Below are 27,470 nucleotides of genomic sequence, written 5' to 3'. Positions count from 1 at the left end.
ATAATGAGCAGAATAGGCTGCTCGCTGGAAACAGTGGGCCAAAGTTTAAAAGAAAAAGATTTTAAGGAAGAACCTTGAGCGGCGAAAAAGAAAAAAAACTTGTAACAACAAATATTGTCTAATAAAAATAGAAATGTTATAATATTAGCAGAGGGGAAAAAAAATCAACAACGGGATGGATGCACTTAAAATAAAACAGTCCTTTGTGCTTTCCAAAAAAAAAACCTTGAACCAAAAAAAAAAAAAAATCCTTGGCAAAGTGTGGTGGTGTCTGTTCTGATCCCTGGGCCGCGGCGGCGCAAGACTCACGCGCACACACTCACACACACTCTCTCACACACACACGCACGCACACACACACACACACACACACACGCACGCACCAAGCGCGCAGATGGGGTGGGGAGGGGGGGCCGCGAGAGCAGAGCACAGAATAGGGAGGACAAGAAGGGAAAAAAAAAACAGAAAAAAAATCGAAAGCCGAATCAATGTTGGACGAGCGCATGCGACCGCTGGCAGAGCCGAGTGCCGCTTCTTTTTTTCCCCTTTTCTCTCCAACTCTCTCTCTCTCTCCCTCTCTCTCCCTCTCTCTCGCCGTGTCTCGCTCGCCGTCTCTCGTCCTCTCCGCGTTCTTTTCCCCGACCATTGCTTGAGCCTTTGCCAAGCGCGAGTAGGGCCCACCTATTTGGCAACCAGACGCCTGTAGCCCAGCCAATGCGTTAGCTTCAAGAGCTGAAAGGGAGGGAAAAAGAGAAAGGAGGGAGGGAGGGGGTGTAGCGGCAATGAGAGAGAGAGAGAGAGAGAGAGAGAGAGAGAGAGGGGGAGAGCAGGTGGGAGGGTAGGAGCAGCCTCGTCCCGACGCCGTGCAATTTGCCAAATCGACAAGTTCCACTCTGACACGGAGGCAAAGTTCAAGGGAGCAAGTCGTCTTCCTGCACCGATCCCCCCGCAGCCGGCCTCCATCTTTACCATGGCCGCCATCACCGTCACCATCGCCTCCCTCCCTCCCTCCTCTCCTCCGCCTCTCCGTCCCTCCCTCTGCCCCTCTCTCCCCGCTTGCATAATGCCACCTTGGCAGAGGATGGCAAAGAGAGGACACACAGCTTCAAGAATCCCTCCAGACCCCACCGCCGGCAGCTGCTCACGGGTTTTTTTTTTGGTTTTTTTTTACCACAGCAAACAAAAGAGAGGAGGGGGGTGAGGGGTGGAGGCAGACCGCACTCCTCCGACTGTGCACAACGACACAAACATCAATGACGGGAGCGTTTAGAGCCGGCGAGAGGGTTTGGTCAGCGGGAATACAAATAAATAAGAACACATTTGCTCACACGAGGGCTTCTGGGCACCATGTCATGTCATGTGGGGGCGGGGCCCGCGCCGGTAAAAACATACATTAAATAACTCGGGCTGCTGAATCACAGTCTGGGGAAGGAGGCTTGCGATTAAAAGAAGCCGCCGCATTCAGAAACGTCAGCTCGCACGCTCCACCTGCAACCAGTCGGGGGTTATTGCTTTGACGCCGCGACCGTGCGACCGGGGATCTTTCGGGCGATTCAAAGGGCGTTCGTTGGGCTCTGGAAAATCAAATCAGAACGGCACAGCCGTCCGGCACTTTCAACGGTTAATCGAGACGGCGGTCGACAGATCACGAGGACGTTCTGAATGAATATTCAAGCCGTGTTTTCGCAACGTTTTAACTCACAAATCTCTCTCCCCCCCCCCACCACCGAGCCCAGAGACTCTGCCAGCTCTTCAAGGAGACGGCGTGCAGATCTCTGTCAAAGCGGCGGCCGGTGGTTATTGGCGTTCCCGTGGAACCGAGGCGACTTTGCGTGAGGGGAGGCGAAAACAAAAAGCAGAGAGGCGCTCGACGCCGGCACCCCGTTCTCTGTCGCCGACAAACGCCGCGGCCTCCACTCTCGCCGACGGCGGCTTCATCTTCCAGCCGTCTGCCTGATGAAACACAGACGACCCCCGTCATCCGTTACCACAGTGAAGGACGGCACGCAACGCGCACGGTTAGATTAAAGCAACAAAAAGGAGAGTGAGTGGAGTGTGTGTGTGTGTGTGTGTGTGAGTGTGTGTGTGAGTGAGAGTGAGAAATATGGCCTCAGAGTTAAATATATTTCCCATTACCACCTGCGACGCAAAAAAAATACCCTACAACTTAACTGACACTTGAATGTGATTCATGCTTTTCAGTAAAAATGAAATAAATGGCGCCTGCCTGCCTGACCCTGCCAAAATGCAAATGAACCAGCATTCACATGTCACCGGAATTTGACTACAAAGGGGTTAAGTCATTTTCTTCAGCTATGTTATTTGCCTTCCATGGGCTGAAAGGGAGAGGAAAAAAGGGAAGAAATCCAGGAATAACTGCGTTTTAACTGCGTTTTAACTGCGTTTTAAAACGGTTAGCTCAACTGTAGATTAGCGTGTCTGCGCTATCTGCCGCGCGCACCGGGCCCGCGTCACGGTGCGGGTTGCCGGGGTGACGCGCGCGCTTCTTTGATGTTAGGGAGGGAGCCGACATAAACCCATCACGGAAGGTGTCTGTCGGTTAATCTTCTTACCTGGAAATTAAATTAAGCCCAAACGCGCGGGGCCTTTAGCTTTTAATACGGGTTTATTATCAATTAGCAGCCGGAGCGGGCGGTGTTTTCTTCTTCTTCTTCTTCTTTTTTTTTTTTTTACAGCGGCGCAAATATCTGACGAGCGCGAGCTTCCGGTGGCTCTTGTCTCTTCACCTTAAAAGTCCCATGAAATGAAAACTGCAGCCACTCTGCATGTGATGCATTATTGGTCACGTTTCAGGCCTGGAAAATGTAAAACAAAAACAAAAGAAACAGACGAACGTCCCTGCGTTAAGTTTGTCGATTATTTTTCCACCAACTATTTTTTTCTGGCTAATTACCTCAAATAGCATCCAGACTCCGTTATTAATACAACGGAAAAACTCATCCAAAACAATTATAAATGCACCGTCACTTTTTCCTCCCCCCATCAACCCTTTGCAACTCCCTTCTCAGAGGGCACTTGAGATATACTAAAAAAAAAAAAAAAGGGCGAAGACATTATTGACGGAGTCTGCCAGGAATATAACATGGAAATGAAAAACAAATAAAAGACAAGCTGGCGTTCCCACCAGCGACACGATTGTCCTCAAGCGTTACTTAAACCCGACGTCAATGAGATCAGGGAGAGGAGCCGCGAAATACGTGGGAATATGTGCTGGAAACGTTGCGCGGAGTCAAATGAACGAGCTTCCCTTTGAGGCCCTGAATGCCCCGCATCGCTGCTGCGACGCATTCATGAAAAATCATGACTGCGGGAGCCTGGACTTATTTGTATCATATTCTCAAACGAAAACAAAAAATCAGTCTGTACATCTGCAAGTAAATAAAACGTAAATGTTAAAATGATATTTTAATAATTATTGATACCTTAGCTGCCCATCCGTTGCAAAAGAATCTATTTCAATTTAAAAAAAAAAAAAAAAAACGTGCATAAAAGACCCATCTGAATTCAAACAGGCTATGACCAGACAAAAGAAATTATTTTGAAGTCCTGTTTTCTTTTTTTTTTAATTCTCCGCACGTCTGACCGAGACGGCGGAGTTGGCTGCCAACTTCAGATTAACTCTTTCAGCGGGGAGAGAAAAGGCTCTTTAGTTTGATTCATTAGTGAGCCTGAAACCCTCCACAGAGGAGCTTCATCCTTTAAAACACATCTTTAGTTTTTCTAATTTTTCATGAATATCCTTAAATTGATAGTATTTAGTTTTTTGCTATTAATTAAATTCATTCCACTTTAATTGTTGTTTCAAAAAAATCTAGAATAGATCTATAAACAATTATACATTTAAATAAGGTCCAAAAATGTTGATCGTAATTTTAAAAAAATCTGTTTTCTCTGCTATGTGGAACACTAACGCCAACGCCAATTATCAGAAAATACACGCTGTTCTATTCTCTTCTCTCACGCGCTTACATGTTGCAAATAAATGAATAAACATTCAGACCTGTAATAATCCTGCTTTAGCAGGGGGCCGTCCTGCCAGCCGACAAAGTCCATCTCAAAAACGAAAGGCAAATAAAATGCCTGCAATTAGAATTACAGCGCAATTAGAAGGATGTGTGTTTTTTTGTATTATTATATTCGGGCTACCTCGTCTGGCTTTTATGAGAAACAATGGAGGTGAAAGTGAGCTTTGCGCTAAAGTCCAAATCCTAAAGCCAAATAATCAAAACTCTGGCACGCTGAAATGCATTATTTTTGTTGTTGTTTTTTTTTGTTTTGATAAATCCTTGGCTTCTATGTTTTTTGTTTTCCAAACCAATATTAAAATGTTTCATCTCAATGATTTCCACCCTTTCGAATGCCCAGATTAGGAGTTTTCTCCATCGCTCGCAAATATCTTGAACTTCATAAAAGTCAAACAAACTCATGATGAAAAAGTCTCTTTCTCTTTTTTTCTGACCCACGATGCCCGGCGGGCGTCCCCTCTCGGCCCCGCTCCGGCCCCGCGGCCCCCCGGACCTCGCCCAGGCCGACACACACTGCCTCTCGTCAGACCAATTAAAGCGGGTCTGCGTGACCCTGAGGGCCCCCCGGCCGGCCGGCCCCTTCATTAGCGAGGCTCTGTGCTGCTGGGGGCCCCGGCTCCGTCCTCTCCCGGCCCCCCTCCTCCATCCCTCACCCGGCCTGAGCGCCCCTGACCCCTGGGCGGAGCCCGACGCCGGCTCCCCCTCTAACCCCCACGGCTCGGAGCCAGCGAGCATGAGGGCGGCGGCGGAGGAGGAGACGCGGGGAGATTCAATCATTCGCCGACGAGTCCTCTCCTGGATTCATACCAGGTGTGGATATTTGATTCAAAACTGGTGTCACATGAATTTTAAACTCACGTTTCTACCATATGAAAAAGACATTTTGGGGATTTATGGATCACAAGAAGTTTCAACCCCCCCCGTTCTCGCCCCAAAAAAAGAAAGTTGCTCCCTGACGCCATAGGAAGCGTGTCCTCTTAGCTCGCCGTGGTTTCATACTGTAATCAGAACGTGCCTGCCGCATGACCCTCCATTGTTGTACAGTAATCATTCCTGTTAATCATTTAAAGACGGCGGAGATGGAAAAAAGTACCAAAGACTCGCTGGAGTGGAGGGATGCTCTCCCGAGTTTACGAACCAGCACGTTACTATGTGTGAAAAATCTGCAAGCAATTTGCGGTGGCCGCGTGCTAACGTGCCCAGGGTGGGCCTTGTGTGTGTGTGTGTGTGTGTGTGTGTGTGTGTGTGTGTGTGTGTGTGTGGGACCGGCTGAGGAAGAGGCACGCACGGCACATTCCTGGCCCACAAAAGAGACGCTGCCTGGCTGCACAGCAAAACCCGACTGGGCTCTTCTGTCCTCTGGACTCTGGTGGTCCGAGTTATTCTCGCCCCACCGCTACGACGACCGCCAACATCAGATGCGTTTGTCTGAGGCCTCGTTCCATCGATGCACATCCCTCACGTACTTTTGATTACATATTTTCCCGACGTGATAGAGGTTTAATAAAACAACGTGCGTTCCTGTATGAGAACGCGTGTTGAGACGTGCAGATGTCAGTATTGATGAACGCCGTGGTGCTGTGGGTGGGGCCAGAGCAATAGACCGCCGTCTATTCTGCCCAAACTTCACGTGACGACACAAGCGTTACCTGTGCGTGCGCACACACACACACACACACACACACACACAAACACACAGGTGCACGCACGCGCTGGTGACGGCGGCGAGAAGGAATGTGCTGCTGGATGAAGGAACCCGCCCTAACGCGTGTGTGCACGTGAGTGACTGGGCCGTGCCCGGGCAGGCCGACTCAGCACCACAGTCGGCGGCCATGACTGGAGTGTTTTTCTCACTGTGCCAGCCAAACAGACGAGTGCTGCTCACGCTGCTGCCAGTGCGGGCTGAGTAACGATACTACTGACTGGACCATCATGTCGTGTCCTTTTCTCTTTTTTTTTTTCGGTGTCTTTCCTTCGAATTTTAAAGGAGTCGCACCGCGGTCATTTCCTGGTTCATACTTTTTTTTCTGTCATACTGTCTGCCTGAATGTCTGAAGCGCTCCGGTTTAGCCGTAGAAATTAAATAGGAGCAGAAAAGACATTCCCATTTAAATTAACGGAGCGGGATGGTCGGAGCGGCGGCCATTTTCCTTGTGTGCTGTTGCCACTGCGACCGCTGTGGCGAGCTAGCTTACGTATAAGGCTGACTCGGGGCGCTGAGGTCAGGTTCTGCAGTAACGTGGCGTTGTGGCGTCACGAGTGGAGCCTGAGACAGACTACAACATTATTATTTACACTAACACTAGTAGTTGTTTGTAGGAAAGCACATCGAGGCTAACAAACTAGTTAGCTAGCTAACTTGCGGAGAGCTTATTAATTAGCTCACTTACAAGCTTTAATGCTACATTGGGTCCAGAAAATAAGCCAAAGAGCGGGCCGCTAGCGCAGCACAGGGTTAACGGGACCTTGGCTTTAAGCTACTTCACGCCAGCTTAACAATTAACAAGAATCGCCATTTTCTTTTGTCGTCGTCAAACGACCACTATGTTTAGCTGATGTCACTCTCACACACTGTAACTGTGAAAAAACACATTTGTTTGCTTTAAAACTATTGCGTTGTCTTTGATATTGTACCGTTGTGACATGACTTTAACAGTGGAGGTGCTTTCACAGCGGTTTCAGGGCCAAATCCCTTCATAGCGTCACAACGGTACACAAATCCAGACGGTTCTTTTAAAAGTTAGTTTCTGAATACAGGCTGTGCCATGTCGCCATGGATTGAGCATTTCGGTACTTTCACAATATTTATGTCGCACTTAGATCTGCTTTATAATAATAATAAAACATACATTAAAACTTGTTACAATACGGGGATCTTTAAATATAATAATGTAAACTAATACGACGGGGGAGAGGGGGAAAAAAAAAAGTGCAATCGCAAAAACAATTTCATCAACCAAGATCCAAAAATAATAAGCCTGCCAAAGTGTCTGGTAGAGGAGGGAAACTTCCAGACCACAGCCAGCTTTTAGCAGCATTTGGCTGGTGGAAGGTGTTAATTTTCTAGCCTGGTAAAAACCAGCTCTGTAATCGGTAAACACTATGCGCCTGGCCCGCAACAAAGAAACGCATTTAGCAAATTCATTCTCTTTGATCCTCGCATTCCTATTTCGGTTTGACGGGAGGTGATTCATTTTTGATGAACGTGTCAGAAGCGCTTCATCGTACCAGAAAGTGAGATCTGGTATCATTATTACGGCGCATAAAGCAGCCAGTGTGCCTGGTGGTCTTCACCGTTTCCCACATTATCTTTGATCGAGGCGGTCTGGTGCGTGGTTGACACAACTCACAGAGGATTACGAGCACGCCGTTGATTCATCAATAGGCTCAAAGCGAAGGGATGTTACACCATAACCCCTCCAGTGAAAAGATCCTTCTTCTTTTTTTTTTTTCTCCGCGTTTTGGAATTAGTATTTCAAGCCGCCGTGAAATGAAAGGGATCTTCAGGGTTCATGTGTTAACTTGCCGCTTAACAAAGCTGTAGGGCTTTACTCCCCCTTTTTTTCTCAAAGAGACGAGTGTGCGACGCCAAAGTCAGCCCTGCACACGCCGCGGGGAAGGAAGAAAGTGTGCTGAAACAACACGGCCGCGTTTTTCGAAACCCCAAAACGAGCCGGGGTACTCGAGCAAAGCGCCCGGCGATCGCCGCTCCGTTTCGTACGTCCACCTCAGGAGGTTCAGAACAGCCTCCTGATTTAACCACGATTAATACCGGTTATCACGGCCTTGTTTAGCTAATGAGTAATACTGCCTTGTCTCCACCCTCCGCTCTCCAGGTGCATGATGTCATGGGTTCACATTTATTTACAAGAGCGCACACGCACTGTGTATTAGCACTCCTTAAAGCCTCAGCTTATGTACGTCTTCATACAGCGTTATCACAATACATTCAAATGCAATATGTCCCTCAGTGATGCCTTTCTGACCGTTTTTATAATACTTATTTGATTCATTTGTAAGTAAACTTACTGAAGACGAGTACTGTGCTTAAAGGGCCAGCGTGTAGCACTTAGTGACATCTAGTGGCGAGGCTGCAGATTGCAACCAACCGAAACTCCTCATTGCAAAGCAGGTGGGAAAACCACGCGGGGCCGACAGGAAAATGATACGCGAACTGTTCCTCTCTAGAGCCGCTGTTTGGTTTGTCCGTTCTGGGCCACCGTAGAAACACGGTGACAGCTCGCTCTTAGCCAACAAAGACTCAAACAAAACTACGTTCTTATTTTCAAATGGTTTATACACTAAAGAAAACATTAGCGATGTCACGAGATCCAAAACTTTGAGACGAGTGGCGTCTAAATTCTGAAAGGACGCAGCAAACGAGCGCCTTGTTTTTCTTGATAACGTTACATCGTGAACGACACATACTTGTTGAAATAGTCAGGAGGAAAGCTGGTTAACGTTAGCGTTAGCGTTAGCCGTTAGCCGTCAGCAGCAGGTGGACAGTACAGTCGGGCAGACGAAACTTAATATGCTGCATTCAAGCTCTATTCAGTAAAATATTTGCAAAAGGCGACGGCAAATCATAATGTCATCACATGGTTCAAATGTAAGCTTGTAAAAATGAGTTTTCGGTGAGAAACTTGGATAAATGCAGTCGGTTGAAGGAGAGAGATATTAGAGAGCGAGCTATGTCTTGTTTAACTTCCTAACACAATACTTGAAGTGTATATTTGTTGGGTATTTTTTTACCCTGATATCCAATTCGGTATTGAATTGCACTGGTATTGGTATCACTTCAACATTTCTGGTCTTGTGACATCCCTAATTCTTATTAATATGATATTCGATTACTGCCAGGACATCCCCTTAGTCCTGAACACTGGCCCTTTCATTTGGAGGGACTTCTACGCTGTTTGTGTGTTGTTATTCTTTGTTATTTTATACTTCTACATAATTACACTTCAGAGGGAAATAGTCATATTTTTTCTCAACATTTGTCTGGCTGCCATGTTTGTTTTGGAGGTGACAGTTGAGCATAAAATACAATGAATAAATAACACATTGTAAAAGAATATGAGGTTGCTTGCAGTTGTTGTTTCAGATGTCTGAGCATAGAATATTTCACAAAATAGCAAATAGTATAATTATTTTTTTTATATCAGGAATAATGTTTCTTCTTAGGTCGACCTCACAGATCTACCCGGTGACCCTTTCCTCTTTTTGAGCAGCTGCAATGTTAAAATGCTGCTGACTGATTGGTTAGTGCACCAGTATCAATCTAATAATATCAGCAACATATGAGTCACGAGGGGCTGTTTCCTTTCTGAGTCTAATACTTTAAAAGTGCTGCTAAATCATTCTTCATCTCAATTCATTACATTTTTGAATGCCGGCATTGCCCGAGTCATTTTTGGATAAAGCTCCCCAAAAATGTTGATATCTTTAAAAATATTGCTCTCGCCATTAGAAGATGTTTGGCTGCTCGTCGTGAGCTTGAGCATCACTGAGAGGCAAAACAATACACTGATAATTTGAGTTATCAAATATATAATATCCTTTTCCATTTAATATCATCATTAATGAAATACCTGTATTTTGTTTTGTAATTATCAGGCAAAATTAGGGCCCAAAATATCTATTATTTCAGTGTAATATAAAAAAAAAAAATACATTTTAAAGGACGAGGGGCATGGAGGTGCGGGGTCGTGGTGCGTTTAAAGGCATCAATCTCTTAGCGGTCCTTTATGACCATATATGTGTCCGTGTACTGCGCTTATGGACCCCGGGCCAGAAATAACGGGCCCGCACTCAATAACGCTCCCACCCAGGACCACCACATCACCGGCCACGGCCCGCATGGTCGTGGCTGCCAGCGGGCGAAGTCTGCAGGCCTTTGTTTGGTCCGCGTTCCCCCGTACGAATTTAAACCACGCGGGGAACACATCGTGGGGCTGGATGGACACGGCCGCTAACCTGAGCTGGATGCTTGAAGGCCTCCAGGAGGCCGACGCAGGCTTGATAAAAACGGGTGGAAAAGTTCCCCCGAGCGGCCCGACCCGCCGGTTCCGCGCGATATGAACTCTGTAAAGCGTATGTGTCGAGCCACAATCACAGACCGGGGCCAAGACAGAAAAAAAACCCTCTAAAAGTCCTGCATAGAGGCTCCAGGAAAGTAAAGCCCAGTACTAATGCGGTGTTGAACGCTTTGCAATCAGACAAATAAAAGGGGCAATCTAGCACACAATCAAACTAGAGATTTAGCCCGCGCTCCTGCCAACAGCGAGGGACCTCCTCTTTCTGAACAAGGGATGCACTATTGACTACACCCCCCCTCTCTCTGTCTCTCTCGCTCCAGTCTTCCCTCTCTGCCAGTCTGAAAGGCGTGATGCCAACCTTTTCCACCATTGGGCATGCCGCCCTGCCCTTTATGCAAATGCGTCGCCGCAATCCCTAACTCACAACCCCCACCCTCCACGTCTGCCTCCTGTCTCTATATCCTTTTTCAAAAAAAAAAAAAAAATCTTTATACGTTTCCATTCAAATTAGCCAAGTAACTGAGCTTAAGCCGTAGCCATAAGTTATTAATTAAAGCGGCAATGATCTGCGGCCCTGCCTGCGCGGCTCTTGAATGAAGCCCGTAGGCCTGTACTTTGTGCTTTCTGCCCTCCGTGGGCAGAAAGCACAAACCGAAGGGCGAATGTTTGACAGAGGTGTGGTTGTATGTGTCTGTACGAGTCCTGATAAAGAAGAACATCTCATAGCAAAACTACTAGAACAAAGACAAAAGAACAGGAGGGGGGTGTTCATGCAATTAGCTGCTGCTTTATGCATCACATTTACATACCAGTCCACTGATATGTGTTGAGAAACGTATCAAGTGACGCTCCTTTTAGCTACCAGCGTCACTGTTGCACCGCAACGCCACGGCGCAATGGTTTGTACCAATATTGGTACAAATTGTGTCAAAGCGGTCAGAAGGGAAGCTAGTTCACGTTAGCCGAGGTGCCGCTGAGTTACTTTGAGCTGCGTTCAGTGAAAAATGAGCATTAGGTAAAGGTTCATTGTAACGTTACCATGGTGTGTTCACACGTACATCTTGTAAAATGTAGTTTTTGGGCGATAGACAAATACATTCAGTTGTTAGAAGGACATTTTTTTTATTTATTGCATTTATTGTTTTAGTTTTTTTTACCATGTAATCGAATTGGGATCCGTGGGATCTCGCTGGTTTTGGGATCGAGTGTTGTATTTTTGATATTGCGACATCCCCCCGCTGAAAAGCGAGAGATGGAGGGAGAATCAAATGAAAAAAAAGCAACGACTCGCAATGTACTTTTCGAGCCAGCGGCAGCTTAATGAGGGGTTAATAAATGTGCTGGATTCAATGGGAAGGAAGGGGTTAACACTGTGGCTGGAGAGAAAGTCAATCATGGCCGCCACTGACAGGCGGGTTTCACGAGTTGGCACGGGGCTTAATGAAAAAGAAAGGTTAATGAATGAGTGGGAACCAGAGGAAGACTGGACGGCCTGAAGAGTGAACACGGAGTTGAGGGAACCTGGTTCAGTGTGTTCAACCTCCATTTCTCCGGGATAATCCCATTTAGATGTGAAGTGTTTCTTCAGGAAGAGTTCCTGCTCGAGACGGCAGCGTACGACAAAAACACACAAAAACACGGAAAAGATTCAGGTTCAGAACAAGCTGAAAACATATTTCACAATCTAAAATGTTTCAACTCAAGTTTGGGCAAGAACTCAAATGATCTTTCACACAGTTTTTACATTTTTTTTTATCCTGCACGCTTATAAAATAATGTAGTTAAAAATGTGCTGAGGAACACGAGCGTTTGCGTAATGCACGGCCCCGAAGAGACAAGCGCAGCGATGTCCTGTCCACGGCTGCGTCACAAAGACAAAAGCACTTTGGCCTCCAAAGAAAAAGAGAACGCAGATCGAGGAAGAGGGAAGACGCGGCGGGCTCATGAGCCGCAGGACGGGAGGGGGGCGGGGCTTACGGAGCGGGGCCGAAGGACGAGCGCCGCGTCCTCACAAGCTGGACACATTTGAGTACACACACACACACACACACACTGCAGGAAAGCAGCTCGGCCTAACACAAACACTGCACGACCAGACACACACACACACACACTATATACACAAACACCACCATCTCCTTATATGCGCCGAGCGCACCGTGTGGTCTGTTACACACATCCTTCACAGAGTGCGGGAGCAACGCTGAACAAAAATGGCCGCAAAGTGTCCGTGAAGGCGTCACGGGGACGTCAAGGTGTCGCCGGCTACCGGACACGAGAGCGGCTCCGCCTCAGCGGCGACACACGGACCTCTCTCTTCCCGGATAAACAAACAGAGGCGGCTGAAAACCCTCACGGCCTCCGCCGACCGCGCGACAATCTCCAAATATAAACTCGCGGCTTTATTTCCCGAGCCGCCGCACAATGGCCGCGCTAATCTTCCTGAGAGAGGCGAGGCAAATAAACGACAGCAAACAGGTTGGTGGAGGCGGGATTAAGACTTTAAAACCCTTTCCTCTACTCTGTATGCCACTGGAAACACACACACACACACACACACACACACACACACACGCTTCCTATGCCGACTTCCTAGTCTGAAGTTACAGTAATAAAGTTTTTTCAAAAGCCGACGCGGTGCCAGTTGGTGATGGCGGCCGGCGGTGGAAGAGGTCAGGGAGGGTGAGCGAGCAGCCGAACAAAGGAGAGGCAAGCGGCAGCGTCCACACACACTCACACACACACACACACTCACACACACACTCTGTTAGCGCCAATGCTCAAAGTTGCTTCCAACCAAGTGCTCGTGAACGCACCGCGACTAGAAATAAGACTTTCAAATGTCTCTATTTTTACTGGGCATAATTAGATCATACGTTGGGTTAAAAATATTAAAATACTCGGGTCAATACAGCAGCGAATGGTGTTCTGGGCTCGTGTGGTGTTTTATGCATGAAGCAGAGTTTAGTTTCACAGTTACATAAAACAAATAACAGGAACACATAAGCGCTATTGTTGGATATTTAGGGGAATAATCAACTGACCCGCGCTGATCGTTAATAATATGTTCATCCTTCACAACACATGCACAACGCTTTGTTCAACTAACACAACATTTGGGACGGTTTTAAGGACAAATGACGCCACGGCGACGAAATCAGATTATTAATAGGTTATTAATTAGGTAAAAATTGGGATTATTAGCAGGATTACCATTTTAACATACATTTTCAAATATAGAAGGATATACTGCAACGCACATGAAGTTGTGTTGTTTTATTCTGCTATTGCTAGTGATGCCATGTTGTATGTAAAGAAGTGCAGTGAACGTTTGGTTTGAAACGTATTGTGTTTGTTTCCCCGAGAGGCCGACGCAGGAAGCACCGGTTCATTCCAGTTCCTCTACGTGGGAAAAAGTGTTGTTTTTTTTAAAAATGTAAATCCGGCAACACTAACGTGCCAGATGATTGGCGTCCGTGATGACGTTGCGGCCGCGAGGCAGCGAGCTCACTGCAGCGGCAGGTTGTTGCTCTTCTCTGCTGCTCAGAGGACATCGTCCAGAAATGTGTCTTTTTTTTTTTCTTTGATATATTTGATATCAAGGTTATTCTAAAGTAACGTGAAGTAACAGTTTCATTAATGTTGTGAGACTTGAATTGTGTCATTGCCACAGTTAATTAGGAATTGAATCCATTGCACAAAGTAATAAATCTGCAGATTTTACTTTCGGTAAATAACCCAATAACAATAAAAAGAAGACGCGAGTGGGTAAAGTTAGCGGCGTTGTGTCGGTTCTGCAGGTTTTTTTCTCTTGTGTCTCCAGCACCGGCGGTCTGTTCACGTTGATGAAACAATAACGACGACAACTCGCCGCTAACAAAAGCACACATCAAGAGAAACATCAAGAGGAATATCAGGAAGTATCGGAGCGTAATTAGCTTCCATCAGGTCAAACCCGATCGCAGAGAGAGAAAATGGAACGCGCTTGTGTGTGTCTGTCTCTGTGTGTGTGTGTGTGTGTGTGTGTGTGTGTGTGTGTCTGTTCATGTGCGGTGGAAGGAGGGAGGGAGATGAATGAGGCCTTTTTCTTGCAGCAGGGCCCAGATCAGAGCTCCTAACTATGGGATTTGGTGCTGTTGCCTTTCTCCCCCGGGAGGGAGTAATTAGGTTAGAGGAGGACAACCGCCGCATTGTTTCAACAGAGGAGGGATTGTTGCCGGCCAAAGTCCCACCAGCAACATGCTTCCCTCACAACAAAAAATGCCAAACGGGTTCTGCGTCTGTGCATCCACGCAGAACCCGGCTCTTCTTCTCCTGGGTTTCCTCCGGTAACTTCTTTTTAAACAGTTCGCGAAAAACGCTGCCTTTCTCTTTCTCCCTTCTTGTCCGTGCGGCGCGAGCCCTCGTGTGTGTGTGTGTGTGTGTGTGTGTGCGCGTGTGCATCCCACCAAATGTCAAACACAGTCCACCGGTGTCGGATGTCCTCTGGTGTTGTTGCAGTTGTGGGATTCTGGCTCTTTCGCGGGGACTCGGTTCCCCTTCGGCGTGGCCGGGTCCGCCCTCTCCTCCGTACGCGGGCGCTTGGCAGCACGCAGCGCTCCTAACTCGTGTAATATGGTTATGATGCATTCGGCATTCCTTCCAATCCCCCAGGAAACACAATACGCCTATATCGCCGCTTTTAATCACGGCCCGCTTCCAAGGAAAGTAAGAGGAGAATACAAACAGCCGCGGCCATAAAGAGGCTTTCTCAAATATACTTCGAGTTCGTTTAAACACATCCTCCGCTGATTGATAGAGAGCAAATCAAACAAATCATGCAGCAAGGAGAAATAAAAGAGGACGTGGAGCGCTCCCCGCTTCACTGTCCTTACAACACAGGCCTCTTTCATTCTCGCCACTTTCCCCCTTCAGCTTTTTTCCCCCCGCCTGGCGAGTTTCTTTCTAGAATCTTCTGAAAGATACAATAAATATATATATCATTTATCTGCGCGGTTGTTTTACTCCTCTGCATCATTCTCAAGGCCTCCAGCGCGTCCAAGTCTTCATAAAAAGTCACCACAACATGCACCTCTGCACACCGCCCACGGCGGCCATATTCATTTTCATCGTAAATCCCCGCAGCCCGGCCGCATAGCGCCGGCGATTTGTGGTCCCCAGGTGAGTCCTAACTCCATCTTGGAAACACTCGTATTCAGGTGTGCGGACGGGGAGGGAGGACAACATAAGTAACACAATGAATGGGGCGAGTGGGGGTCGGTATGCGACGCCAGCAGGCGGGAGAGGCGGCCTGCAGGAGTCTCTCTGGCGGAGATGATTGCGCTGCAGTGTGTTCCCGATGATGAGCGGGGACGGGGGCCCGGTTCCAGCTTCACGGTGGGCTGAAGAGACCGACGGGGGCCTCCAGACCAGGAGACAGGAGGCGCACCGGAGAGGAGTTTTCAAAACGGTTTCATTCAGGGACCAGACGATTTATAAACTGCCGCTTTGAGGAGCGGATCGTCCTCCGCTGAACCCCGAGGAGTAAAGAACGGGCCCCCTTAGACCCCCCCCCCACTCCCACTTACCCCCGCCCCCCCCCCCCCCCGGCCCCCCTCCAATCTGTTTTTTTCCCAGTCAAATATACAACTCTTCCATGTAACGCGCACTAATCCTGCAGCTATTTCTCCGAGCCTAAACAGAGCAAAAAGAGTTTATGTCACGGACGGAGCAGCTGCAGTCGGAGGCGGGTCGGGGGCGTGGACGGGGTCGACCGGGCCAGAAAGGAGAAGCCGGAGAGTCGCGTCCGGGGTCCAACCCGAGGGTCCAACCCGGGGCCCCGCTCGGCCTCGGCCCTCCTCTCCTCCGCTCGGGTTTTACTTCAACAAGGGGTCTGTGTGACTCTGCTCGACTGAAACAGCCTCAGCCAGCCGCCGAACGCAAGTCACCAGCAGCATAGAGCGCGCACTCATAGCCGACACACACACACACACACGCACACACACACGCACACGTTTCCACACAAACAGAGTCAGTTAATAACGCATAAACTCCCGCCCTCCGGCTCTGTTTGCTCACAGCTGCCAGGCCTCCTCACAGAGTTCATCTGAGGTAAAGATATGTAATATTATGCAACCAAGTATAGATTTTCCACCCTTGGCGCCGCGCCAACTTCCTGCTCCGAAGAGCGAGCCCGGGCCCCTTTGTTCCCCCGGGGGGGGGGACAGCGAATCCTTGCCGGACAGAGGGAGGCCGAATGAGATACACGGCACAGAAACGGAGAGGTAAAAGAGGAGGGGGAGGGAATGAAAGGAAAGGACAGAAGGAAAGGAAAGAGGAAGAAAAAAGAAGGAGAGTCATCTGAACATATTGTTGTCCGACATGCTTTTTCTCCTGTAACTAAAAATCCTCCTTCCCCGACCGGCTCTCGTGTCTTTTTCCCTTCGGCCCTTGAAAAGAATCAGGTCACAACTGTTTTCGTTACTGTTTGACTCGCAGGTTCGCGAGCCTCCGAGCGTCAACGTTCCTCCTCCCGCCCCCGGGACAGGAAAAGACTTTTCCCTCCCGACGTTAACCCGATAAATGCCGAGCGAGCCGAGCCCGGTCGCAAAGCCTTGGAGCCGCGAAGAAGGGAAAGAGAGAGAAGGCAAACGTCGGTCATAATCACTGCCGGGCCTCGTAATCTCGTCCGCTAAACAGCCGGGTGCGGATTATACTCCGGCACGGTCACTGTTTTCCCCTCCTTGGAGCTGTCTGGCCTGTCGCTGCGCCATGAGGTCATGCATCAACAAGCCAATCAACGCCTCTTCATCCCGCCGCTACTCAGAGGAAGGCCGAAGCGGCGCTGACATGCGATGACATCACGGAGCGCCGTCACTGCGTGATGTCAACTCTTGGCGGCCGAACTGAATTTTCTAAACACAAATTGCCGAGTATGTAGGAAGTCCACTCATGGCTCCGTCCCACGACGCGGTCGGCCTCAACCCAAGTCTTTTTGGGACCGGGGGCCTTTTCTCAGTGTAGTTTTCCACTTCACGGAGGAGCCACCGCTGGTCGGTCAGAGGGAACCCGTCGGAGCGACGCCGCACGACGGGTTGTGACCAATCAGCGGTCGGCAGCGTTCCTCCTCCTCCCAAACGCTCAGCCCTGCTGGGACTTTGAGCGAAGTTGTTGGAGACGTCGTTAAACTACGAGCAATGTAAAGCAGGCTGATGGGTAAACTACTCCAACAAGCGTAACGGCCGAACGATTCAAATACTGAGCAAAGAGACTATTTTGAGTTGTACCTGCAGGTTGTGTTCAGGAGAAGTCGTTCTTTCTGCAACTTCTTAACTTAGGTGCAACGTATAGTTTTACATTCATATTAAAATCATTAGACGGCTTAAAGTTATGGTTGCGTGGCTGAAATGGTGAGTAAAAGTTAAATGATTGTCATGTTCAGCTTCTGCCTCTCTACACCTATCTATTCATCTCTTCACCTTGACCAAACAGACCGAAATCATACAAATAATCGTAATCGTAAAACACACACACACACATACGCACACACACACACACACACACACACACACACACACACACACAGTCGTGCTGGGTGTGACATTTATATCTGAAGGAATGCACACCTGCGCCTCGTGTGATTAAGTATGCGCAGGTGCGTCATGCGTCAGGGAAACAAAACATGGCGGACATCCAAAGATAGTTCAGGCTTTGAACTCAAACCGATCCGAACGCGAGGGAGGACTCGGCTTTCTGAGCGGGAGGAGGACTTATTATGTCTACGGCGGCGGCCTCGTTCACAAGGCGAGGATAGCGGGCGGCCATGTTTGTGTGGACGCCGGCAGTCGTCCTCTCTCTCCCACTTTTTATTTTCCCGGACTGACTTTGGGAGTTTGCAGGAGCGAGAGAGAAAGAGAGAGAGAGAGAGAGGGAGAGAGAGAGAGAGAGAGAGAGAGAGAGAGAGTGACACCGCGCTCAGATTTCATCCGGATTAATCCGAGCTTTGTAATGAGGGGGTCTACTGTATATATTTAGCCGGTGCAGTGGGATGTAGGTCAGACAGGCCCGGACATGCCCAGATTGCCCACACCCAAGTGACCTTGAGTGGGCCGTCAATCATCCGCGACAACAACAACAACAACGAGACTCTCTCATCCGTTCCCGCCGACCTGCGACGCGCCAGATTCAATGGCGGCCGCTCGCTCTGCGTTCAGGGGGAACTGGAAATGCAACACCTTGCCGTCGACGGTCGCCCCGCGCGCGCCGACGCTGGCGTGAGCTTGCAATCTCATGGACGCACGGACCAAGCGCTCGCACGCGGCCGCCGTCTTCCGCGGCGCCAGACACCGAACCGAACCGAAAAAAACCCGGCAATTATTCATTTTTGCAAACATGACTTCATTGGCCGAAGTCCCTTCCAGCGGTGGCAGTTTATTTATATATTTTTGCTGCTGGCCTCACACTCGTAGCTTTGGTGGAAATGAATAATGGATTCTCATGAATCCACATGTGATAGATTAAATTAGTTTAACACACGTCCATTATTGCCAGTGTGTTTTCGCTCATTGCCCCTTCTGAAGGAGTGACTCGAAATACTACGACAGACTCACAAATCCTAAACGATGCCCCGCGCCGCACTTCAAACGGTCTCGGCCCTTGAAGGCCACTCCAGCGGCGAGCAAAGCGGCGAGCAAAGCGGCGAGCAAAGCGGCGAGCAAAGCGGCGAGCAAAGCGGCGAGAACGCGGCGGCTTAAACGTGACATATCCCAATACTCTGAAGAGATCTATTGAAAACAAACTGAAGCCCAGGAGGAGGAGGAGGAGGAGGGCGAAGCAAGAAATGTGTGTGTGTGTGTGTGTGTGTGTGTGTGTCATGGTGCATCTGTGTAAACCATAGGAGCCACACCCTCTCCCTACAAACACTGGAGAGTTCTCTTTCTCTCTGTGTCATTTCTTCACACCGCTAATTGCCACCACAAACACCTTCCCCTCCATCGCTCTGTCAAAACTGCTTGTCGGTGTTGTTGTTGCAGCCGTGACTTGAAACCGGCGGGTAAAGAACACGCCGTCCTGCCGTCTGGAGCTCAGCGGTGACAAAGCCCTCAAAACACGCAACAGTGCGTTTCTGTTCCTCCGGCTCGCGGGCCGGTCTGGCAGCGGCTCGCCGGTCTCGGTGGTTTTGTGAATTCATTCACGCTGAACTCGAGACACTCCTCGAAATGAGGGTTGACAAAAGGTTCTCCCTGGAGGGCTGGAGTTCTGCCCGGGATCCTTTTCCTCTGAAGAAAGGGGTTTTTTTTCGAGGGTTTCCTTGTGAGACCGAAGATTTCGATGGAGAACACTTCATCTGAAGAACCCCGTTTGGAAGAGAAAGTTCTCCCACCCGCTACCCACAAGAACCATGAACCGTGGTCATTGTTCTCCGCATCGGGCCTCAGCCTCTTCGGGGCCTCTTGAGGAACCCTGCATGGTTTCTAGATTAAAGTCTCGGGATATAAAAGGGTTCTTGGTGCAACCACCTGGATGGTTCCCCAATGAAACCCCTGGAGCACAAAGGTCTTCTCTGTAGACTCCTCTGGGTTGGTTCAAGATCCCCAGAATACAAACGGGTTCTCTGCAGAACCAGGCGGGTTCTAGATGAAACCCTTGGAAAGTAAAGGCTCGGCAGCGGAGCCTTTCTGGATCAGAAGGTTCTGGGTGAGACCAGAGAGTACAGGCCCACCTGCAGCACCGCTCCTAGCGGTTCTTGGTGGAGCTCAGGGTGTAACCCCTGATGTCGGGTTCTCGGTGGAACCTTCTTCTGAGGTTCCAGATGGAATATAAATTAAAAAAGTTCTACCGGGAACCAGAAAGGCTTTTCTTACAGGGACAAGCCAACGAGCACTTTATGGATCCGGTAAGAACCTTTATTTCTGCGAGGCGACCGCCCTCATATTGTGCACTAAGTATTTTGTGTTCCTCTGTATATTCTAGCTCAATTATGTAATTTAGCACCCGTGTGTGTGTGTGTGTGTGTGTGTGTGTGTGTGTGTGCGGTAGCCATGGCAACAGCACAACATATCGGCGACCACAGCACCGCACTGGGGCCGCAGGGCGCCGCCAGGGTCGTGCCAAGAACTAATCCATGCCAGAGGTGACATGGGCGAAGGGAAAGTGAAGCGGGTGGAGACAACATGACACACACACACACACACACACACACAGAGAGAGAGACATGTACACACAGACAGACACACTGGCGTTTAACTCTCTCCTCTCACTCCTTCCTTTTAAAACACAGGCGCACACACTGGATATCCTCCCATTCTTCTTGGCTGGAGCCTCCCGTGGCAAAAGCAGCAGGAATCCATTCTCCACGGATGCTGGGACAGCTGTGCTGATACTGAATGAGACGCAGTTGGTTCTCTCTCTCTCTCTCTCTCTCTCTCTCTCTCCCTCTCTCTCGCTGCATGCAGCTCGAGATAAAAAACTACATGCTACTTAATTCAAATCTATATCGCCCGGTGCCAAAATGCGCCCGGCTCATCCCGTCTTTGTCCTCGCCGCCGGCGAGAGGGCCGCGGGTTTCTTTCGCGACGACCGCCGTAAATTCAACCCTGCTGACGCACGCCGGCCGGCCGACAATGAGCGCGGGAAAATGTACGTTGCCGAAAAAAAAAAGGCATCAATCACGGAAAACCTTCCTGAGCCTCTCGGCTGTACGCTCCGAATGCAAATAATCCTCAACGTGGTCGCGGTTTCGGAGCTGCGGCGATAACAAAAAGGCCCCCGTCCAAAGAGCTGGGTTAGTCTGAGCAGGGCGACCTCCTGGGCGGAAATACACAACAACTCGCCACCTTAAATAAGCCGAGCCACGGCTCGGTGCCCGAAATACTTTTAAAGATGGCGGCGTTTGGGCGGGTTGGCCCGTAACTGGCCGCGTGGCATGAATGAATAAGTAAAAGGGACACGGTGTCCCGGGCGCAGGCGTCTGGCGCCGTGACCTCCCGGCGTCCCGCGATGAGACGCGAGGGACTCCGATTTCACCACCGCACTACCCCCCCCCCCCCTCCGCGCTTTGCACGTGCACGCAACACAACTCAGTTACAAGGGAGCACAATGGATCAGCCCCACCTGTCAATCAAGTGTACTATGAGTTCATTCTCCTGTCTGGTGTCCAACAGCAGAGTGCTTCACTGGCCGCCGGCTCGCTTTCATCCTCACAGACTCCACGTAGTTTCTACTGGTGAAATGCACTGAGGCTGCATGTGTACACTGCGTATGTATATAAAACCAAGTCGATTAAACTTGTGTGCAACCGCACCAAGACCCGGCGGCGATGTCGTCATCGAGCACACGGGCAACGGGGGCCGGTCCCGGAGTCCTCGCCACGCGCGCTTGTTTTTAAAACGCGGAGCCGCAGCGATCGGCTCGTAAAGGGTTTAGTGAAATGGACGAAGGTGAGGCGCGGCCGCCGGCACCGCGGCTAATCCCAACAACCGCTGCAGCGCTACCACGGAGCCCACGCGGTCGCTGACTACACTCCCCGAAGGAGTATCGTCTCATTGCTGCTCAAACCAGAAGAAATAGCAAAAGCCATCTCAGAGCGATGCAAGCAAGAGAGTCTCGGATGGCCATTTTAAGTGCGTAGACGAAGTGATTCAGCTGTGAAAGCTGCTAGCTGCTCACTACGATGACGTGCGCGCTCACGTTTCAGAGGCGCAGGTCTGCATGACGCGAGCATCGCGGTGGAGCTTCACTGTCTGACCACGAGCGGCCGCAAACCCAGAAACTCTGCTGGGCCTGGGTGCGAGGGGCGGGACTTAGCTTAGGGGAAAGCAGCAGGCTTTCGGGGGCGTTTGCCCGCCCGCGTGTCCGCACGCATGCCGACGTGCACGTCTTTGAATCTGAAACCAAATCCAACATTTTCTGTTTATTTAGACTTTGGTTCCATCAGCTTTGAATCCTCTGAGCAGCTGGTCCAACTCATTTTGCAGGCCTTGAGAAGAGGAGGGGGGGGGCATGTGTGAGGCACCACCTCATCATCATCATCATCATCATCATCATCGTGTGTGAGATGTAAAGCAAATGCTCCAAAGTCCAGATATTTGTAACATTCATTTCATCAGATTTCACTTCATCAAATTTATACTGGATGTATTTTTCTCTTCATATTTTCAGTGGAGGCAGGTGAGGAGAAAGAAACACACACACACACACACACACACACACACCGCATCCTCTCGGAGCGACACATAGTCACGTGCGCGGAGGCGGCGACCTCAGAGCTGCGGTGACTGCTGACCGACAAAGAAAAATAATAATAATAATAATAATAATAAACACAGCGGACTTCTGCTGCGTGGAGCTCTTTGAAAAAATAAAAAAGGACAAATTTTTAAATAAAGGCTGGAGATTTAAAATACTAGCGATATATTTGTAATGGCATATATATATATATATATATATATATATATATATATATATATATATATATATATATATATATATATATATATATATATATATATATCTGGGCCTTCCTCTGCACACAGTAAAACACAACGTGCTCTGAGCAGTTTTTGCTCAATTTTCGCTGCATTGCAACAACAATTTATGAAAAAATATATATAATAAATTCAAAAAAGACGTCAGCAACAACAACAACAACCAAAGCACAAAGAGAACATGAAACTTTCCATGGAGCCTGCGTGTGTGCGTGTGCGTGTGTGTGTGTGTGTGTGTGCGTGTGTGTGTGTGTGTGTGTGTGTGTGTGCAAAAGAATAATTTATTCCCCCCCAAAAAACGTCATTTTCTCCAGATGGAATATGTAGAAACACAAACACCTGATGTGGAATAAGTAGGGACTAAAGAGGACTTACCACTAAGGCATTGTTTAGAAGGTGAGTAGGGTAATACTTTAGTGTTGAGAGGGTGTTAAGAGGCGAGGAGAGCAGGGGTCAGCGTCCAGGCGGGCAGAGGAGAGGGGGGGCAGAGGGAAGGAATCAGTTAAAATGTCGCACCAGTGAAAACAATTTTTGAGAATATATGAACTGCACAGCAGCGACTGAACACATTTTCAAATATGCAATGAAAGAATAAAGAGAGTTTGTGCCGCGTCAGCGTGGCCCCGCGAGGAGGAGCGACGCTTCGAGAGGGCAGCCACGAAAATGCAAAGTAGAAGAAAGAAAAATAAAACGGGAGAAATAAATGTTATCGTTATTTACAATTTACCAAATAAATGAGGTCACGTGATCGGCGATACAGAGTTTATGTGTTGAGCTTTGTTTTATTTGATGAATGGGAAATGAACAAATATGAGACTTCACAAACCTCCATATTACTTTATTAATTATTGTAAAAGCTGAATTATAAATGTGATCTTTACATCTCACACACACACACACACACACACACACACATTACACATCTGTTACAACCCAGCCACGCTGCTGCTCTCCTTTTTTATATATTTTCTTATTTTACTTATTTAAATTCACAGTTAATAATCCATTCGATTGTGTTTACACATCGGTGCCACATTCAAGGTCCAAGTTTGAATTTCTTAATTATTAACAACAATTTAATGAACTAAAATGTGCCTCCTGCCTGCAAGGGAATGCTGTGTGTGTGTGTGTGTGTGAGAGAGAGAGGAGAAAGTGTGAAAGGGGAAGTTGTTTTGTTCTCTGCACAACACACACACACACACACACACACACACACACACACACACACACAGCATTTAACAACAACAAAAACCTCAAGACTGAAGGGGTTCTGGTCGTGTTGCCTTCATGTGCAACACGTGCGCCGCGTTACTCGCGTGAGCTTCTGTTGCAGAGTTTGAACTGAGATGGGAATTTATGTCATAACAAAAAACAAATATATATATATATATATATATATATATATATATATATATATATATATATATTATAAAGCACCTTTGCTCAGAGGTTATCTGCTGCGAAAGAAATTATTTATCAATTACAGATAAAGTCGTCAAGGCCTGTGTGTGGGGAAACACACACACGCACACACACACACACACACACACACACACACACACACACACATCTGCAGGCGAATGAGTGTCATCTGTTTCTGTTTCATGTCCGTTTCTAAGTCACTCTGAGCCTCCGAGTCAACGCGGCACATAAAACGCTCCCTCGATAAAACCAAGAATTAAAAGGGAAATGATAATATGGAGAAAACAGCTCGAGTCAGCGAAAGCCGCGATCCTTTCTAAATGGGAAGCAGGCAGGACTCGTGCCACCGAGCCATCCGCTCGGCCTCCGGTGTCAGCCGGTCGGTCGGAGGCAGTGCAGAGTAATACAGGGAGGAGTGTGCGAGGGAGGAAGTCTCTTTTTAATGAAAACCGCTGTAAAAACCGGGGTTGAGTTGCAGATGAAACGGCCGCTGCCGGGCCGCCAGCGAGGGATAAACAAGTCGCTTTACGGCCGCGTGACCGGCCAGGACGCTGCCACCGGTTTCACCAAGGAGAGCGGCTGCATGAACTGAGGGGGAATAGGAGGCTTTGACTGCAAGAAAATAAACTAAGAACATGGGAAACATTTTAAAATAGAGGGAACAAAATAAATGGGAACGGCAGTTAATGAGATGTAGATTTGGGGATTTCTGAAAGGTGCTGAAAAGCTGCAGAGGGGAAAAAGTTCTGCGAGCAGAGCTGCATTTTTCACTCCGCTCTCCTTTTCTGTCCGCGAGCGAGTGTTTTCTAGGCCGGAGAATATTATGAGGAACGGAGGGTTTTGAATATGATGGAGGGAGTTAAAAGAGATGAAGGATGATTATTCAGCCGGGTCAAAAGGTCACGCGTGTTGCAGCTGCCGCACACCTGAAGAGGATCGTTTCACCCACAAGTTCAAACCGCTACTTCAGGATCATGTGCGTGTGTGTGTGTGTGTGTGTGTGTGTGTGTGTGTGTGTGTGTAGGAGGAAGGGGGGGTCCATTTCCTCCACAACAACAGCAGCAAAGTAACAAATAGTGTGTTAAATAGCGTGCTAAAAAATGAAATCAAATAAGAACTTGGTAAAATACAAAAGGGCGACCGGGAGCAAGATGAGAGGAAGCCTTTGAGTGGCAGCGAGGCGGTAAAGTGAGTCTGAATCCAAGAGCAACAGGAAGAGCAACTCCTGCAGACGACAGCCTGAACTCTAACGTCCCAACTCAAACGCTCCTGTTTAACTCTGTGAACACGTGTTGCGTTCAAGTGCAGTCAACCACAGCGCAGCAAAGATCCATTTCAAATACAACTCAATAAAATTTTAAAAATTCAACAACAAAAAAAATCTCGTAAGAGCGTCTCTTCACAGTTTATAGCCACACGCGCGCGCGCACGCGCACACACCAGCAGCTCCAATGTGTCGCCTTCCTCTCTCTCTCTCTCTCTCTCTCTCTCTCTCTCTCTCTCTCTCTCTCTCTCTATCTCTCTCTCTCCTGAGCCCTGAAGGCGGCGGTGTGCGCCCCTCTCACCGCCCACATCCAGCGAGCACAAGCACTCTTTATGAAAAAAAAGAAAAATACAAAATGAATCTTCGCAGTTAATATTAAACTCCGCGTGCTCACATTCTTCTCTATCCCTGCGCGCTCGCGCGTTTCTCCCCTCCTCCTGCAGGCTCCCCTTCTCCTCCTCCTCCTCCTCCTCCTCCTCCTTCTCCTTCTCCTCCTCCTTCTTCTCCTTTTTTTCTTTTCTTTTTTTTTTTTTTATATGAAATACATTTCGGGAGAAGCGCCATTTTACTCTCCAAAAACACCCGCAAAAAAAAAGCCCATGTGCGAATAAAAAACGCACAAGAAAAAAAAGTTCCCTCCGCGGCGGCGGAGCGGAAACGCGCCGCGGAGGCGACGGGGACGAGCGGCGGCTCCTTTCTTCTTTTTCTCTTTTTTTTTGTAGTAGTAGTAGTAGTTTTGTAGTTTCGGAGCGAGAAAAGATAAAAGAGCCGCTTCGGTACAACTAGGAAACACACGTGAAACACCAGAGAGAAGCAGCGCAGTACAGAAGGAGAAGGAGGAGAAGAAGAAGGAGGAGAAGAAGGAGAAGAAGAAGGAGAAGAAGGAGAAAAGACCCCGGCGGTCCCGGTCCCCTACCCGCCCCTCCCTCCCCGCGTAAAGATAGAAGATCGGTTACCTGTGTCAAGCAGTACGGGGAGTACATGGCTGTGTTCTAGAGGAGCGAGTTAAAGTCGGATGGCCGCTCGGCTCGGTGCTGCATCGCTATCGCTCCGTGCTGTTTCTCTCACTCCATGCTGCTGCTGCAGCGTACAGTAACCCCGCCTAGAAAGTGAAAGCTTGCACAAACTTCAGGGAAAAAACTTTCTCTCCCTCCCCTCTCTCCTCGTGCACGACTCTCTCTCTCTTTCCTTTTTTCTCCCTCTTGTTTTTTTAATCGCTCTCCTCTTACTAAACCAATTCCCACTAAAAACAAAACAAATAAAGCGTTGTTTTTTTTAAATGTTTTTCTAATGTTTTTTTAATGTTTTTATTTCGGATTATATTCACCAGTACGCTTTTTTTATTCCTTATATTTATATAAGTATATATGTATATACTTTTTAAATTTTATTTTACTTTTCACATCAGCTTTCACCGTGCGCGTTTTGTTCCCGTGTTGCGTTTACGGACTCGTCATGTCGCGGATCGGGCAGACGAGTCGCGTTCAATGTCTTTGGAGCAGCGCCGCCGTTACGTTTCTGGTTCTGGACCCGGAGGGGAACACGTAAACGCATCACAGCAGGATAAAGCGGAGAGTGGTGAAACAGGCGGAATATATATATATATATATATATATATATATATATATATATATATATATATATATATATATATATATATATATATATATATATGAGAAGCGGTCACGTGGACATCTCTATAATAATAGTATTATAATGGTTAAGCTGCAGGAATAAAATATTTCAGATCCAGAGGACTGGATTGCACACGTAAACGTCCATTTGCGCTTCAACTCACAACAAGTATTTACCGAACCATGTTTGACCCGGTGGAGGATTTTACTATTATTTCGAGGCCAGTGAAGCGACTCACCGCAGTAACAAAGTCTGCAGGTCAGGACCTCTGAGCAGCATCTGAATACCAAGAGAGCGCTGGAGGTCGGGCGCGTGCGGGGAAACCGGGCCCTGAGTGGTGTGCGCGCGCGTGTGCGTGTGTGTGTAAAGAAGCGCAGCTGAGATGTCTTTCTCTTTGTTTCCTCTTTCGGCCCGTGACACGGCGAGGCGTGGGAGAGAAAGTGCTCAGTCACGGGAGAGTATGCGCGCGCCTTTTAAAACACCGTAACACCGACACACCGACAAGAATGAAGCGGACACGCCCACTAACTAACGCGCGCACACCTGTCTACCTACAGGCAGGTGTACTGACTTCATGCGTGCTACGTTCAAAGCCTTTAGT

General features: G+C 48.4%; 1 protein-coding gene across 1 annotated transcript in view; it reads right to left on the bottom strand.

Annotated features, from left to right (window-relative positions):
- Positions 1-26,756, bottom strand: part of LOC137786419 (nuclear factor 1-like) — a 60,324-nt gene extending 33,568 nt beyond the window's left edge. The window contains exons 1-2 of the mRNA XM_068578305.1: positions 26,191-26,756; positions 22,924-22,959 (exon numbers count right to left, since the gene is read on the bottom strand). Of these exons, the coding sequence (XP_068434406.1) occupies positions 22,924-22,959; positions 26,191-26,217 (63 nt within the window). The 5' untranslated portion in view covers positions 26,218-26,756. The remainder of the gene's footprint in view (positions 1-22,923; positions 22,960-26,190) is intronic.
- Positions 26,757-27,470: the final 714 nt, after the last annotated feature.

This window comes from Clinocottus analis, unplaced genomic scaffold (genome assembly GCF_023055335.1).
Source record: "Clinocottus analis isolate CAN_PGR_092001 unplaced genomic scaffold, fCliAna1.0.p SCAF_16, whole genome shotgun sequence".
Lineage (NCBI taxonomy): Eukaryota > Metazoa > Chordata > Actinopteri > Perciformes > Cottidae > Clinocottus > Clinocottus analis.
This window is presented reverse-complemented; position numbering and strand designations above follow the sequence as displayed.